Source organism: Ailuropoda melanoleuca, chromosome 2, assembly GCF_002007445.2.
Source record: "Ailuropoda melanoleuca isolate Jingjing chromosome 2, ASM200744v2, whole genome shotgun sequence".
In the NCBI taxonomy this organism is placed as follows: domain Eukaryota; kingdom Metazoa; phylum Chordata; class Mammalia; order Carnivora; family Ursidae; genus Ailuropoda; species Ailuropoda melanoleuca.
Genome location: NC_048219.1, coordinates 181,474,568 through 181,487,073, shown reverse-complemented (window position 1 = coordinate 181,487,073; position 12,506 = coordinate 181,474,568). Strand labels below are relative to the sequence as shown.

At 50.9% G+C, this 12,506-nt stretch overlaps 1 protein-coding gene across 1 annotated transcript; it reads right to left on the bottom strand.

Moving 5' to 3' along the window:
• Positions 1 to 8,313: 8,313 nt before the first annotated feature.
• On the bottom strand, positions 8,314 to 11,558 carry INHA (inhibin subunit alpha). The gene is made up of 2 exons (XM_002924811.3): positions 11,202 to 11,558; positions 8,314 to 9,325 (listed from the first exon to the last, which is right to left on the bottom strand). Exons 1-2 carry the CDS (start codon positions 11,473 to 11,475, stop codon positions 8,493 to 8,495), a joined length of 1,107 nt encoding a protein of 368 aa, XP_002924857.1. The 5' UTR covers positions 11,476 to 11,558; the 3' UTR covers positions 8,314 to 8,492.
• Between the last annotated feature and the right edge of the window lie 948 nt (positions 11,559 to 12,506).

Sequence of the window (12,506 nt, the reverse complement as noted above, 5' to 3'; positions counted from 1 at the left end):
TGGAAAGCCTACCACAAGAAGCAGATATTCTTTTTTTTTTTTAAGATTTTTATTTATTTGACAGAGAGAGACAAAGCGAGAGAGGGAACACAAGCAGAGGGAGAGGGAGAAGCAGGCTTCCCGCTGAGCACGGAGCCCGATGCGGGGCTCGATCCCAGGGTCCTGGGATCGTGACCTGAGCCGAAGGCAGACACTTAACGACTGAGCCATCCAGGTGCCCCAGAGCAAATATTCTTAATAGAGTTGACCCCTGAACACTGCAGGGACTAGGGGTGCTGACCCCTCCCCCCACAGTTGAAAATCCATGTATCACTTCGACTTTCCCAAACCTTAACTACTAATAACCTACTGTTGACCAGAGCCTTAAGGATAGCATGAAGTTGATGAACATGTATTTTGTATGCTATATTATTATATACTGTATTCTTTTAATAAATCTAAAGGAAAGAAAATGGTATTAAGAAAATCATAAGGAAAGGAAAACACATTTACAGCACTGTACTGTGTTTATGAGGAAACATCTACGTATGAATGGACTCACAGTTCAAACCCATGTTGTTCAAGGATCAACTGTACTATGATGCTTGAGCAACTAAAATAATATTGTTCCTGGGGCACCTGGTTGGCTCAGTCAGTTAAGCATCTGCCTTCGGCTCTGGTCATGATCTCAGGGTCCTGGGATTGAGCCCTGCATCGGGCTCTCTGCTCAGCACAGAGTCTGCTTCTCCCTCTCCCTCTCCCCCTGTGATCTCTCTCAAATAAATAAAATCTTTTTATAAATAAATAAATAAGATAAAATAAAATAAAATAGCTCCTATCCATGAAGTAGTGGGTAGGAAAGATTACGTGCCATATTAATATCTTTCTTTAAAAAATTTATTTATTTATTTTTACTTATTTATTAAAGATTTTATGTATTTATTTGTCAGAGAGAGAGCACAAGCAGGGGAGCAGCAGGCAGAAGGAGAAGCAGGCTCCCTGCTGAGGAAGGAGCCCCAGGTGGGACTCGATCCCAGGACCCTGGGATCACGACCTGAGCTGAAATCAAGAGTCAGATTCTTAACCGACAGAGCCACCCAGGCACCCCCAAGGTTTGTTGTTGTTGTTGTTGTTGTTGTTTTTAATAATCCTTACACCCAACAGGGGCTTGAACTCACAACCTGAAATCAAGAGTCTCGCCCTCCACCTACTGGAGCCAGCCAGGCGCCCCAAGAATACTTTACAATGGAGTCATTACAGTCTCTCCCAGAGCCTGTTCTGATCACATTCATTTATTCATTCAACACAGTCTTCTAGGGGACCCACTATATACACTGAAAACTGTTCTAATTGCTCAACTCAGAGTATATTTTACTCCAGGACGAACTAGTGTAGAAACTCAGGAATGTATTTTCTGTCAGACACACTGGATCTAAGGAATGACCAGCATTAAGTGTTTGCATTTCTGCTGAAGCCAAGCATTTCGTGATGAGGTCAAAGACATCAGGAATGATAGAAAAGCTTTTTCTTCTTCCCAGATATCACTTCATCTTTGGTCACTATTCCTGATTACTTTCCTATTACTGCCATAACGGATTACTACAAATTTAGTGCATTAAAAGAGCACAGATTTTCAGTCTTACGATTCTATACATTAGAAGCCCACCATGGGGGTTGCTGGGCTAAAATGAAGGTGACAAGGACGCCTGGGTGGCTCGGTCAGTTAAGTGTCTGCCTTCAGCTCGGGTCATGATGCCAGAGTTCTGGGATCGAGTCCTGCATGGGGCTCATTGCTCAGCAGGGAGCCTGCTTCTCCCTCTGCCTGCTGCTCCCCCTGCTTGTGCACGCTCTCGCTCTCTCTCTCTCCCTCTGACAAATAAATAAATAAGCTCTTAAATAAAATAAAATAAAATAAAATAAAATAAAATAAAATAAAATAAAATAAAATAAAATAAAAAAAGTGACAGCGGGGCTGCATTTTTTTCAGGAGGCTCTAGGGGAGAATAATTTCCTTACCTTTCCAGCCTCTAGAGCCTGCCTGCATTTCTTGGCTCGTAGCCCCCTTTGCGCACCTTTCCACCCCTTCTTCCATAATCCCATCTCTCTGCAACAGCCAGAGAAGGTTCTCTGTGCTTATGGACTCGTGATTACATTGGTCCACTGGATAATGCATTATTTATCTCCCCATCTTAAAGTCTGTAGGAACCTCAATCACACCTGTGAAGTCAGTGGCCTTTGCCATGTTAATTAACACATCACGGCTTCCTTCTGGTAGCTCCAGGGGAAAACCTGTCCTTGCCTCTTCCAATTTGCAAAGGCTGCTGGCATTCCTTGGCTCAAGGCCATATCACGGCAATCTCTGCTTCTGGCCTTCCATCTTTTACACTTTTGATTCTCCTGCCTCCCTCTTACACCGATCCGTGCGATCACATTTTTTAAAGATTTATTTATTGATTTTAGAGAGGGGGAGAGGGGCAGAGGGGCAGCTAGAGAGAGAGAATCCCCAGCAGATTCTCGGCTGAGCGAGGAGCCCGATGTGGAGCTTGATCTCAGGATCCAAGATCATAACCTGAGCGGAAATCAAGAGTCCCACGCTCAACCGACTGAGCCACCCAGGCGCCCCCCTTGTGATTCCATTTAGCTTACCTAGATGATCCAGAATAATCTCTTTATCTCAAAATGCTCGACTTAATCATATCTGTAAAGTTCCCTTTATCATATAAGGTAACCTATACACAGATTTGGGGGTCAGGACATGAACATTTTTGGAGGGCCGTTATCCTGCCTGCCACGGTCTACCTTTGCCCCCGAAGTTCGCATCCATCACACCCCATCCAAAGGTGCTCAAAAGCCTCCACCCATGACAGCATCAACTCAGAGTCCAAAATTTTATCCGAATCTCACCATCTTGAAAGTCCCCAATCTCATTATTTGAATTATCTGAAGTTTGGGTGAGGACTTGGGTATGATTCCTGGGGCACAATGGCTCTCCATCTATGCCCCTGTGCACCTAGAGAACACGGTCTTGGCTCCCAGATATAATGGTAAGACAGTCTTAGAATAATGGTTCCAGACATTCCCATGCAAAAAGCAGAAAATGGAATGGACGAAGGAGCCACCAATGTCCCAAGCAATGTAGAAATCCATCCAGGCAGCCAGCATTCATTAGGTTTTAAGGCCTGGGAATAAACTGTGGCTCCCAGGTCCGTGCTGTGGGCCTGTGACTCCTCCTCAGAGCTCTTCCCTTTTCCACGAGCAGTGGTGGCACGTGTTTGTAGCTGATAAGTTTTACCAGCTTGTTTCCTGCCTGAAGGTCAGCAATACTTTCACACAGGCTGCGGAGTATTTGCTCCGTTTAGTCATTTTCCTGAGTTCTTTTCATTAAATTCCTGCAATCGTTGTAACATTTAAAAATGTATAATCCTCTCAAGAAAGATGTCACAATGATGAGTAAGACAACCACGGGTGAGATCAGTAGTTTTGCATGATGCATGTGACCAAAATGTGTGAAGCGTCTGGCTTACCGATAAAGAATGTTCTCATTGGGGAAAAAAAAAAAGGACACGGCATTTCAGAGATTGAAAGTGATTGACTAAAAAAAAAAAAAATGAGGGGCACCTGGGTGGCTCAGTCAGTTGATGGTTTGCCTTCGGCTCAGGTCATGATCCCAGGGTCCTGGGATGGAGCCCCACATCAGGCTCCCTGCTCGGCAGGGAGCCTGGGCTCCATCTCCTTCTGCCTGCCATTCCCCCTGCTTGTGCTCTCTCTCTCTCTGTCAAAGAAATAAATAAAATCTTAAAAAAAAAAAAGAACCTTGAAGGGCCTTATTTTTAAAAAAATTTAAATAAATAAATAATAATTTTTAAAAAAAATGACAGGGCGCCTGGGTGGCTCAGTCAGTTAAGCATCTGCCTTGGGCTCAGATGATTGCAGGGTCATGGGATCAGGCCCTGCATCAGCCTCCCCGCTCAGCAGCGAGTCTGCTTCTCCCTCTCCCTGTGCCCCACCCCCCTGCTCCTGTGTTCGAGCATGCTCACTGTCTCTCAAATAAAAAAATAAAATCTTTAAAAAAAAAATGACAGAAAGAAATTGCCATCTTCACAAATGTCCTGGGGCTAAGATGTCTTCCTTATCAATGGACACAGTTTATCTCTTCGAAAGGGCATATTTGAAGAACAGTAGACTCTCGAACCAGGCTTCTGGAGTCCCAGTCCTGGCTTCACCACTTATTAGGGATGTGACTCTGGGGAAATTGTTTAATCTCTCTGTACCTCCGTTTTCTCCTCTGTGCAATGGGTATGATATCAGTGCATGCCTCACAGGATGGTTATGAGGATTGCATGAGCTTTTACGTATAACATGCTGGGCTCGTAGTAAGTTCTATATACGTGTTTGTTTGTTATATAAATCATTAAATTAACAACAGAAGATCATTTGGTGCGGGGAGTGTGATTTCTAAGAGAAAAAAAAAAGGTTATGGTAGGACTAGAAATAAAATCAAAGAAAGCCCTCAGAACATAAGGGAAAAGAGTTTCAGTGCAATGCATAAGGCATGATACCATTTGTGGGGGAAAAAGCTATTTCTACAAGGTATGTGTCTGTATGTAAACTCATAGAAATGCTTCTGGCAGGATACTTAGCTCTCTGGAGGGGACAGCCAAGGAGAACCTCAGCCTTATTTTGCATATTTGAACCATTACCATGAGAACATATCTGTGTGTTCTTTGTGAAACTTTGTTTTGTCTTTTTTTTTTTTTTTTTGAAAATCAACGTTAAAAAACAAAGCTCCGAGGAAACAATGAGGGTGAGTGGCTAGAGCTCTGCCTTCTGGGAGTGAAGGGAAGTCACAGAAGAGATGACATCAGAACTGGATCTTCAAGGAGGCGTTGCCTGAGGAAAAGAGATTGCTGAAGGCCGCGCAGCTGGAGAAGAAAAGGATGTATTTGAGGCAGGATCGGAATCCCGAGCAGAGTTCTGGCGTGTGTGGCTGGGCAGGGAGAGGAAGGGAGGGACAGGTCTGAGATGGGGCTGTGCAGATGGGTTTAGCGTCGGTCGTAAAGGGCTGCTGTACTCTCAGAGGGGCTTGGACTTTGTGGAGACAACTTTTTAACCCGCTTCAGGGATATGATCACAAAAGAAGTATCCTTTGGCAGCCAGGTGGCAAGTGGACCGGACAGGGAGGGAACGGATGTGTGGGGACTGGTTAAGGAGGCTTCTGCCCTCACTGTCCCTCGGGAATTGCTTCAGAAGTGACAGAACAGTGTCAGAATTGGGCTTGATTTTAAAGAGAATTAGGAGGAGGCATCCATGGTACCTGAGTCTCAGCATCGACTCCGAGTTTTTGTGGTAACCGTATCCTGCTTTGGGGAATCACCTTTTCTCACCTTTAGCCTTTGTGCTTTTGGCTCTGGGCTCCAGAGGTAACACGGGATATAAGTCATTAACTCATTCTGTCCCCTCAGCCACCTTTCCTAGAGGAGCACATGATCCCAAGCAGGACAATCAGGCCCACCAAGACCCATTCTGGGACATCCGGAAGCCAACCCCCTCCTGAGACCAGGTGTGACATGATGGGAACCTGGAGCCACTCAAGCTGCCGTGTGCCCCAGGGAAGGAGAGCCTAGAGCTGGATCTTGGCAGCCTCTTTGCAGCCCCACCCAGATCAAGCCAAGCCTGAGCCAGCCGTGGCCACAGACTTCTCACAAGCCAGTGATTTTTAAATTATATTAAATTTAATTTAGTTTGGGGATGCCTGGGTGGCTCAGTCAGTTAAGCGTCTGCCCTCAGCTTGGGTCATGATCCCAGGGGTCCTGGGATCGAGCCCCACACAGGCTCTCTGCTCAGCGGGGAGCCTGCTTCTCCCTCTCCCTCTGCCTGCCCTGCTCTCCCTGCTTGTGCTCTCTCTCTCTCTCACTGATAAATAAATAAATAAAATCTTTTTAAAAAAATTAATTTAGTTTCGTTTAATTCAGTTTGAGTGGAGTTTTCTGTCCAAACTGACTCTGAATTAAGAGTATTCAGCGTTTCTAATGATTAGCCCTGGGAACGAAGAGCATCTCTGAAATCTATTGCTATTAGTCTCTTGGTAAGAAATGAGGATGTCCTTAGCCACTGCCAGTGCCTCTTAGGGAGGGGAGGAAGTGTCATTCTGATTTGCTAAATTAACAGAATCTAATAAGGCTTTAGAGATTCTGGAAGGGGTGGCCCAGACCAGTGTGACTCCCAGACTTGGGGATTTCCCAGAATTCAGCAGCAAAATTACAAAGACAAATCTTAGGGTTCAAATTAGAATCCCAAGTGTTTTTTGCTTCTTTTTTTTTTTTTTTTAGATTTTTTAAGAGAGAGAGTGCGCAGAGGGAGGGGCAGAGGGAGACAGACAACAAGAGGATCTCAGGCAGACTCCCCACTGAACACAGAGCCTGTCCCAGAGATCACGACCTGAGCCAAAACCAAGAGTCAGACGCCCAACTGACTGAGCCTCCCAGGTGCCCCTAAAATTGCCAAGTTTTAATTTTGTTAAGTAATCATAAAAGAATATATCATAAAATACCATAAAAGAAGTGCTTTTGCTCTCTCTCACACACACGTATACACACACACACACACAGAGAAAGGATAACTTTCAAATACAGGATATCCCTTTAAAATGAATACCTCTGGCTTTGGGAAAGACTACATCGTACTCCCGTTTCTCTCTCTGTCTCACATACGTGAAAACTTTTTCCTAGCAATGCCTAGTGGAGAATTCCGTGCCCCTCGGTAGAGTCCCCACCCCTCAGATGTCATCCACATCCCTGGGACAGGGCAAGTTTGAACAACACAGGGTGCCAGGCCTAGGAGGAGGGTTGCAGATCCCAGGGAAAGGCCTCACTCAAGGCAGGGAGGATCGGCCAAGGGAAGCCAGACAGCGAGAGCACGAAGCTCAGAGAGACTTGAGGAGAATCTCCCCTTCCCACCACTGCCCGACCCCAACCAGCCCTCCGGTCCACTGCCCGAGTAGGGAGACCAGGAGCCCGGGAGCCCTGAGCATAGGCTAGTTGCAGGGCTGGGTCTAGAGGAAGGTGCTGGGAGAGACTGGAGACTGTGAACAGGCAGGTCCCCCCCTCCCGAGCAGCAGCTGCCTTGCTGGGAGCTCAGCATCAACAGACACCGGGGACAGCTCCTGAGTGTGGAGGTGGGCTGCTCTCCTGTGCCTTGAGGAAGAGTAGCTCTGTCAGCTCAGCTCAGAGAGGGGGAAGACATAAGCGTAGGGGTGAAGGGATGGGAGTCTCTCCCCTCCACAGCCCCTTCCTGGGGCAGGCACTTACCCACCCAGTGAAGCGGGGTTCGTAGGCAGGAGTCTTTGATGAGTCACTGGTAGCACACATGCGCACTGTGGTTGTGCGGTCAATACCAGAAAGTGCTCCAACTTTCAGTCATGGGGATCTGAACATCCCCCCTTTTAAAGGGAGACTGGATGGAAGCTGCTGGCTGAGAGCCAGGACCCTGGGGCAAGGGCAGAAGGACAATCAGACAGAGGAGAGTGAACAAAGCAGGGAGGAAGGCCAGGGAAGCAGGGCCCTGACAAGGCAGGCAGGAATGGACTGACAGGGGCACAACGGGAAGAGAAGAGGACTCTCTGCACCCGGCTCTGGACGCGGACCATGTGCACAAAGCGCATACACAGATGGACCCGGGAGCCTGTTTCCCCGGTGGCAGGCTCTGCTTTTCCATGCCTCTGACATTGAGCACTGAGTTAAGAAGTCAGTGTAACGATACACAGGGCACATTCAGGAAACCAAAGGCCGAACTGAATTCCAGTTCACCAGGCCGCACGGAGTCCGTGTCAAGAGCCAGTGGTAGATTCAAGGGCATCCGGGAGCCTCAGTAAGTTGAAATCCTCGGGTCTTCATGCTCCCCCCTCTCTGCCCTTGTCAACTTTCGGGTCCTGCCAACTCATCCGTCTTTGCCTTATTTCCCACCCAAGATCCTGAGAAACCCAGGATCTAAGCTGCTCTGAGCGTCTGTCTCCAGTGGGCCCCTGAAAACCATCATCTCTGGCTGGTCTACAAATCACCTGACCTTGAGCTAGGGGTCCATCAGCTCAGGCAGAGAATAGCAGGGGAGCGGCATGAGGTTCCAGCAGTCTCCAGAGTGGCCGTCAAGAGCTCGGAACAGTTTGTGTCTTCCGCAAGTGTTGCAGCTTCCCACCAGGGGCATAGCTAATCATGGCTCTGGAACCCCACGACTTTGAGGTCAAGTGTGGCTGTGTGACCTGAGATCCTACAATCCCATGCTCCTGGAGCCCAGACCTGCCTCCCACCGTATCAGAGAAGCCAGAGAATGCATGCCAAGTCATATGCACTGTGTTGTTTATTGTCACATGTTACCCATGGGACAGGGGCGGGATGGGGAAGGGAGCCCTCAGGCAGAGAGAGATGGGAGGAGGGGGAAGTGGGAACCACCCATTTTCTGAACTCTGCCCCTCCTTCCAGCTGTTGAGGGGTGTGGGCTTGGCCCCCAGCAGGACCCCCTCAGATACAAGCACAGTGTTGTGTGAGAAGGTTGGGCACGGTCTCATACTTGAAAGAGTAACCGCCATCTGAGGTGGTGCGCACTCGTAGGGGCCTCATGGTCCCAGGGAGTGCTGCACAGCAGGGCTGGGCCCCTGGCACCAAAGAAAGGGGCTGGACTGGGGTGGGAGGAGCCCCAGGCCCCGGCAGGGGCAGGTCTGGCAGGGCAGGCAGCCCACAGCCCCCGTGACAATAGTGGAAGATGAAGCTGGGAGGGTGCACAATCCACCGGTCCCAGCCCAGCTCCTGGAAGGAGATATTGAGGGCTGCTCTGTGGCAGTCGGCATGGGCAGCGGGTTCCTCCGGAGGCCTCTGGAGCAGACGAAGCGCGGCGGGAGACCAAGGCCAGGGCAGCGGGGGAGTCGAGCGTCGGGTTCTCTCCCCTCCGCTGGGCGGCCTGGCCCGGGTGTGGGCCACCAGGAAGGGTGTGGCCTCGGGCCGGGCTGAGCAGGAACAGAGAGGGCAGCGCAGCTGTAGGACCAGAACGGGGTTGGTCAGCAGAGGGAGGGCAGAGGGGGAAAGGTGCAGCACCGCCCAGCTAGGGGGTGCCTGGCCCAAGGACATGGGCACGGCCATGGGGATCCCTGACGACAGTGCCAGCAGGCTTAGCAGGGGCCCAGAGCTGTTGGAGGCCGCTTTGCTCTGCCTGTCCAGTCCCGTGTGGAACCACAGGTGGGCTGAAGTCACTAGGCGGCTGCGTGTGTGCTGGGACGGCCGGAACACATATGTGAAGAGGCCGTCCTCGGCCTCCCGGGTCAGCTCTCTAGCAGCTGGTTCGCCCGCACAGCTGGCACCTGCAGGAGACAGAGGGAAGGGAGAGGGCAGCCCTGACTGGCAGAGCCTGGGACCTCTCCTCAGCAGCAGGGATGTGGCGGCCATTCATCAGCCAGCCACACTCCGAGCGCTCTGTCAGACTCGGGGCCTCTCTCCCCGCTCCTGAGAGAACGGACAGAGGCTCTCCATTCGTGATTTCATCCTTAAAGGACTTAAAAAATACAAGATGTTGCCAGCTTCTCTCTGAAACGGTTTTACCAATTAATATTCCCATCAGCGATGTATGAGAGGCCCTGCCCATCCTCTACCTTCACCAACGCTTGGCTTCATTCCACCTAAATTTTTGTTCCCCAGTCACATAAAATGGGATCTTGAGTGATGGGACACAGGCATGTGAATACACAGGCATTTGTTTTATTCCCCCATATAGCTTTTTAAAAATTTTTCTTTTAAGATTTTATTTTTAAGTAATCCCTACACCCAACACAGGGCTCGAACTCACAACGCTGAGATCAAGCGTCACTAGCTCTTCCGACTGAGCCAGCCAGGCGCCCCCCCCCATGTATCTTTTTATATTGTCAGAAATATCGCATGATACATTCTTTAAAACAATTCCACTTTTAGGGGCACCTGGGTGGCACAGTCGGTTGAGCAACTAACACTTGGTTTCAGCTCAGGTCATGATCTCAGGGTTGTGGGATCGAGCCCCGAACTGGGCTCCACACTCAGTGTGGAGTCTGCTTGAGATTCTCTGCCTCACCCTCTGCCCCTCCAGCTTGCATGCTCTCTCTCTCTAAAACAAATAAATAAATCTTTAAAAAAAAATTCCACTTAAGGGGCGCCTGGGTGGCTCAGTCATTAAGCGTCTGCCTTCAGCTCAGGGCATGATCCCAGAGTCCTGGGATCGAGCCCCACATCAGGCTCCTCTGCTGGGAGCCTGCTTCTTCCTCTCCCACTCCCCCTTCTTGTGTTCTCTCTCTCGCTGGCTGTCTCTCCTTCTCTGTCAAATAAATAAATAAAATCTTAAAAAAAAAATTCCACTTAAAAAAGTAAGTTAATATCAGGAAAAAAAAAAGGAGGGGGAGGAGGGGAGAGCATATAACCCAGAATAGAGGACAGTGCTTTCTAAGAAAGGCAGTTGGCATCCTTCCACGACAGGTACGTAGACTGTACTAAACAATCGTGACCAGGTGAAGGACTGGAGATTGGGACGATACTGTCCTGTGGATTCTCTCATTATAAATCTCACGATGGATCTATTTTGCAGATAAGGAAACAGGGTTACAAAGGGGAAGTGACATTTAACTGCTAAGTGGCCAGGCTGAGATTCTGCCTGATCTTAAAGCCACACTAAGTCACTGTGCTGCAGGGAGACTGAGGCACAGGGAGGCAGGGGCTCGTCTCGGAGGGAAAGTTACGCCAGGCTACAAGAAAGTCCACCTGGAAGAGGGCTTTACGGGTTCAGTCAATGGAACACAGGAACACACATAAGGAGATGAAAATGGAATTCAAGAGAAAGTAGACTTATTTCCTGGAAAAGTTTCCCAACTAATCTTACCCCTGCATTTCTGGTATCTTCTCAAGTCTCAGCTAATCAGGGCTAAAGAAACAGGGTTTGCAGCAGGGAGCAGAGGCAGAGGAAGAAGGAGAGGTGGCAGAAAGGGGCCCAAGCCCACATATCTCTGTCTCTAGAGACTCTTGGTCTCCCAAATGAACGTCTCCCAAAGGCCTCCTCTGAGCCTTGAACCGTTTCGCTTAATCCTGAGAGGTAGACATTAAGGCCCATTTTCAGGTGAGGAGACAGAGATTCAAACCCAGACCTGCCTGGCTCCCGAGCTCATGCTGTGTACCACGTTGCTTCTCAAAGTCACCCTGCCAGTCCCCCACCCTCATTACCTGTAGCCGGGAAAAGGATGGCCTGGGAGACATCCTCCTCCTCCCTGGGCTCAGAGCCCCTGCGCAGGAAGCCCCCCTGGGCATGTCTTCGGGGCAGACGCCTGACTCCAGGATCCCCACCTTCCCCGGCCAGTGCCGGGGGCCCCAAAGCATCCAAGAACAGGGCCCTCACCTTGGCCAGGACAAGGGCCCGGTCCAGCTCTGGCCCGTGGCAGCCATGCCCACTCTTTGGGGACAGCAGCAAGACGAGCAGGAATGGCAGCTGGGGCAGCATAGCTCACCTAGCCCTGCCAGTGGTGAACCCGCACCCTGCCCCGTGCCCCTTCTCTCAGAGTCTGCCCCCTGCCCACCCCACCCACTCTGCCCTCCCCATCCCACCACCGGTCTTCTTCTACCCTTGTCATGCTGCTCTCCCCAGTCCTTCCCACGCCCTGCAATCCAGAGTGGCCCCTGCCCATGGCATTGAGACCTCCTATCTCTGACGCAGATGTCTGTGGCCCTGAGCCTTATCTCCCACTCCTGCCAAGCATGTGGGGGAGGGGGCTGGTGAGGGTTTTCACCCCGAGTGACCTGACCCACACATACCACCTCTTCCCCTACACACACACACACTCTCTCTCTCTCTCTCTCACACACACACACACACACACACACACACAGAGCCACATGCTAGCACCCAGCACAGAGGTGACATCAGGTGGGACAGGAGCCTGGGAGCTGGGGTCTGCCAGCTCCTAAGAGTGTTATTCGTTGGGGAGACAGAAAGCGCCAGCCCCTCAGACCTCCTGGGGCCCCTTTCAACCAAGCAGCTGCAGGGCCAGTCATGGGGGTAAGGGCTGAGGCTGGGGCTAGAACCGGGGCTGGGGTGGGGGGCAGGTGGTCCCGCCTGCTCTAAACTTAGCCCGGAGGAGCCAGCCTGGGCTCTTGTCCCTCCAGCTGTGTCATCAGAGAATATTTTTGGGATTGGCAGCTGCAGGCGCCTCCGCCACTCAGGCCCAAGCCTGGCGGGCGGTTGGGGACCTGGCGGCTGGAGGTGGGAGGGAGGAGGGGAAAGAGGCCCAGGCTGTGGGAGGGGGCTGGGAAGAGAGGCTCTCCCGAGCAGGAAGCCAGGCCGCGGGCAGAGGAGGCTGCGGGGCCCCCTCGCAGCAAAGGCAAACAGGAAGGACTGCCCCCTGAGCGCTCGGCTCGGGGCCCGGGAATCTCCGGCGCCGCAGAGCCACAGCTCCGGGCCGAGGGTAAGGAGACGAGCCGGGAGCGGGCGGCCGGGGGAGAGCTCCGCGGGTCCCCGCGCCCCCGGCCCCCTCC

What these genes read in the sequence shown, in the direction of transcription:
- INHA (XM_002924811.3), bottom strand. Translation starts at nt 11,475, where the DNA reads ATGCTGCCCCAGCTGCCATTCCTGCTCGTCTTGCTGCTGTCCCCAAAG. An exon ending in CATCCTTTTCCCGGCTACAG is followed by an intron (nt 9,326 to 11,201) that starts GTAATGAGGGTG and finishes TGTCTCCTGCAG; the next exon opens with GTGCCAGCTGTGCGGGCGAA.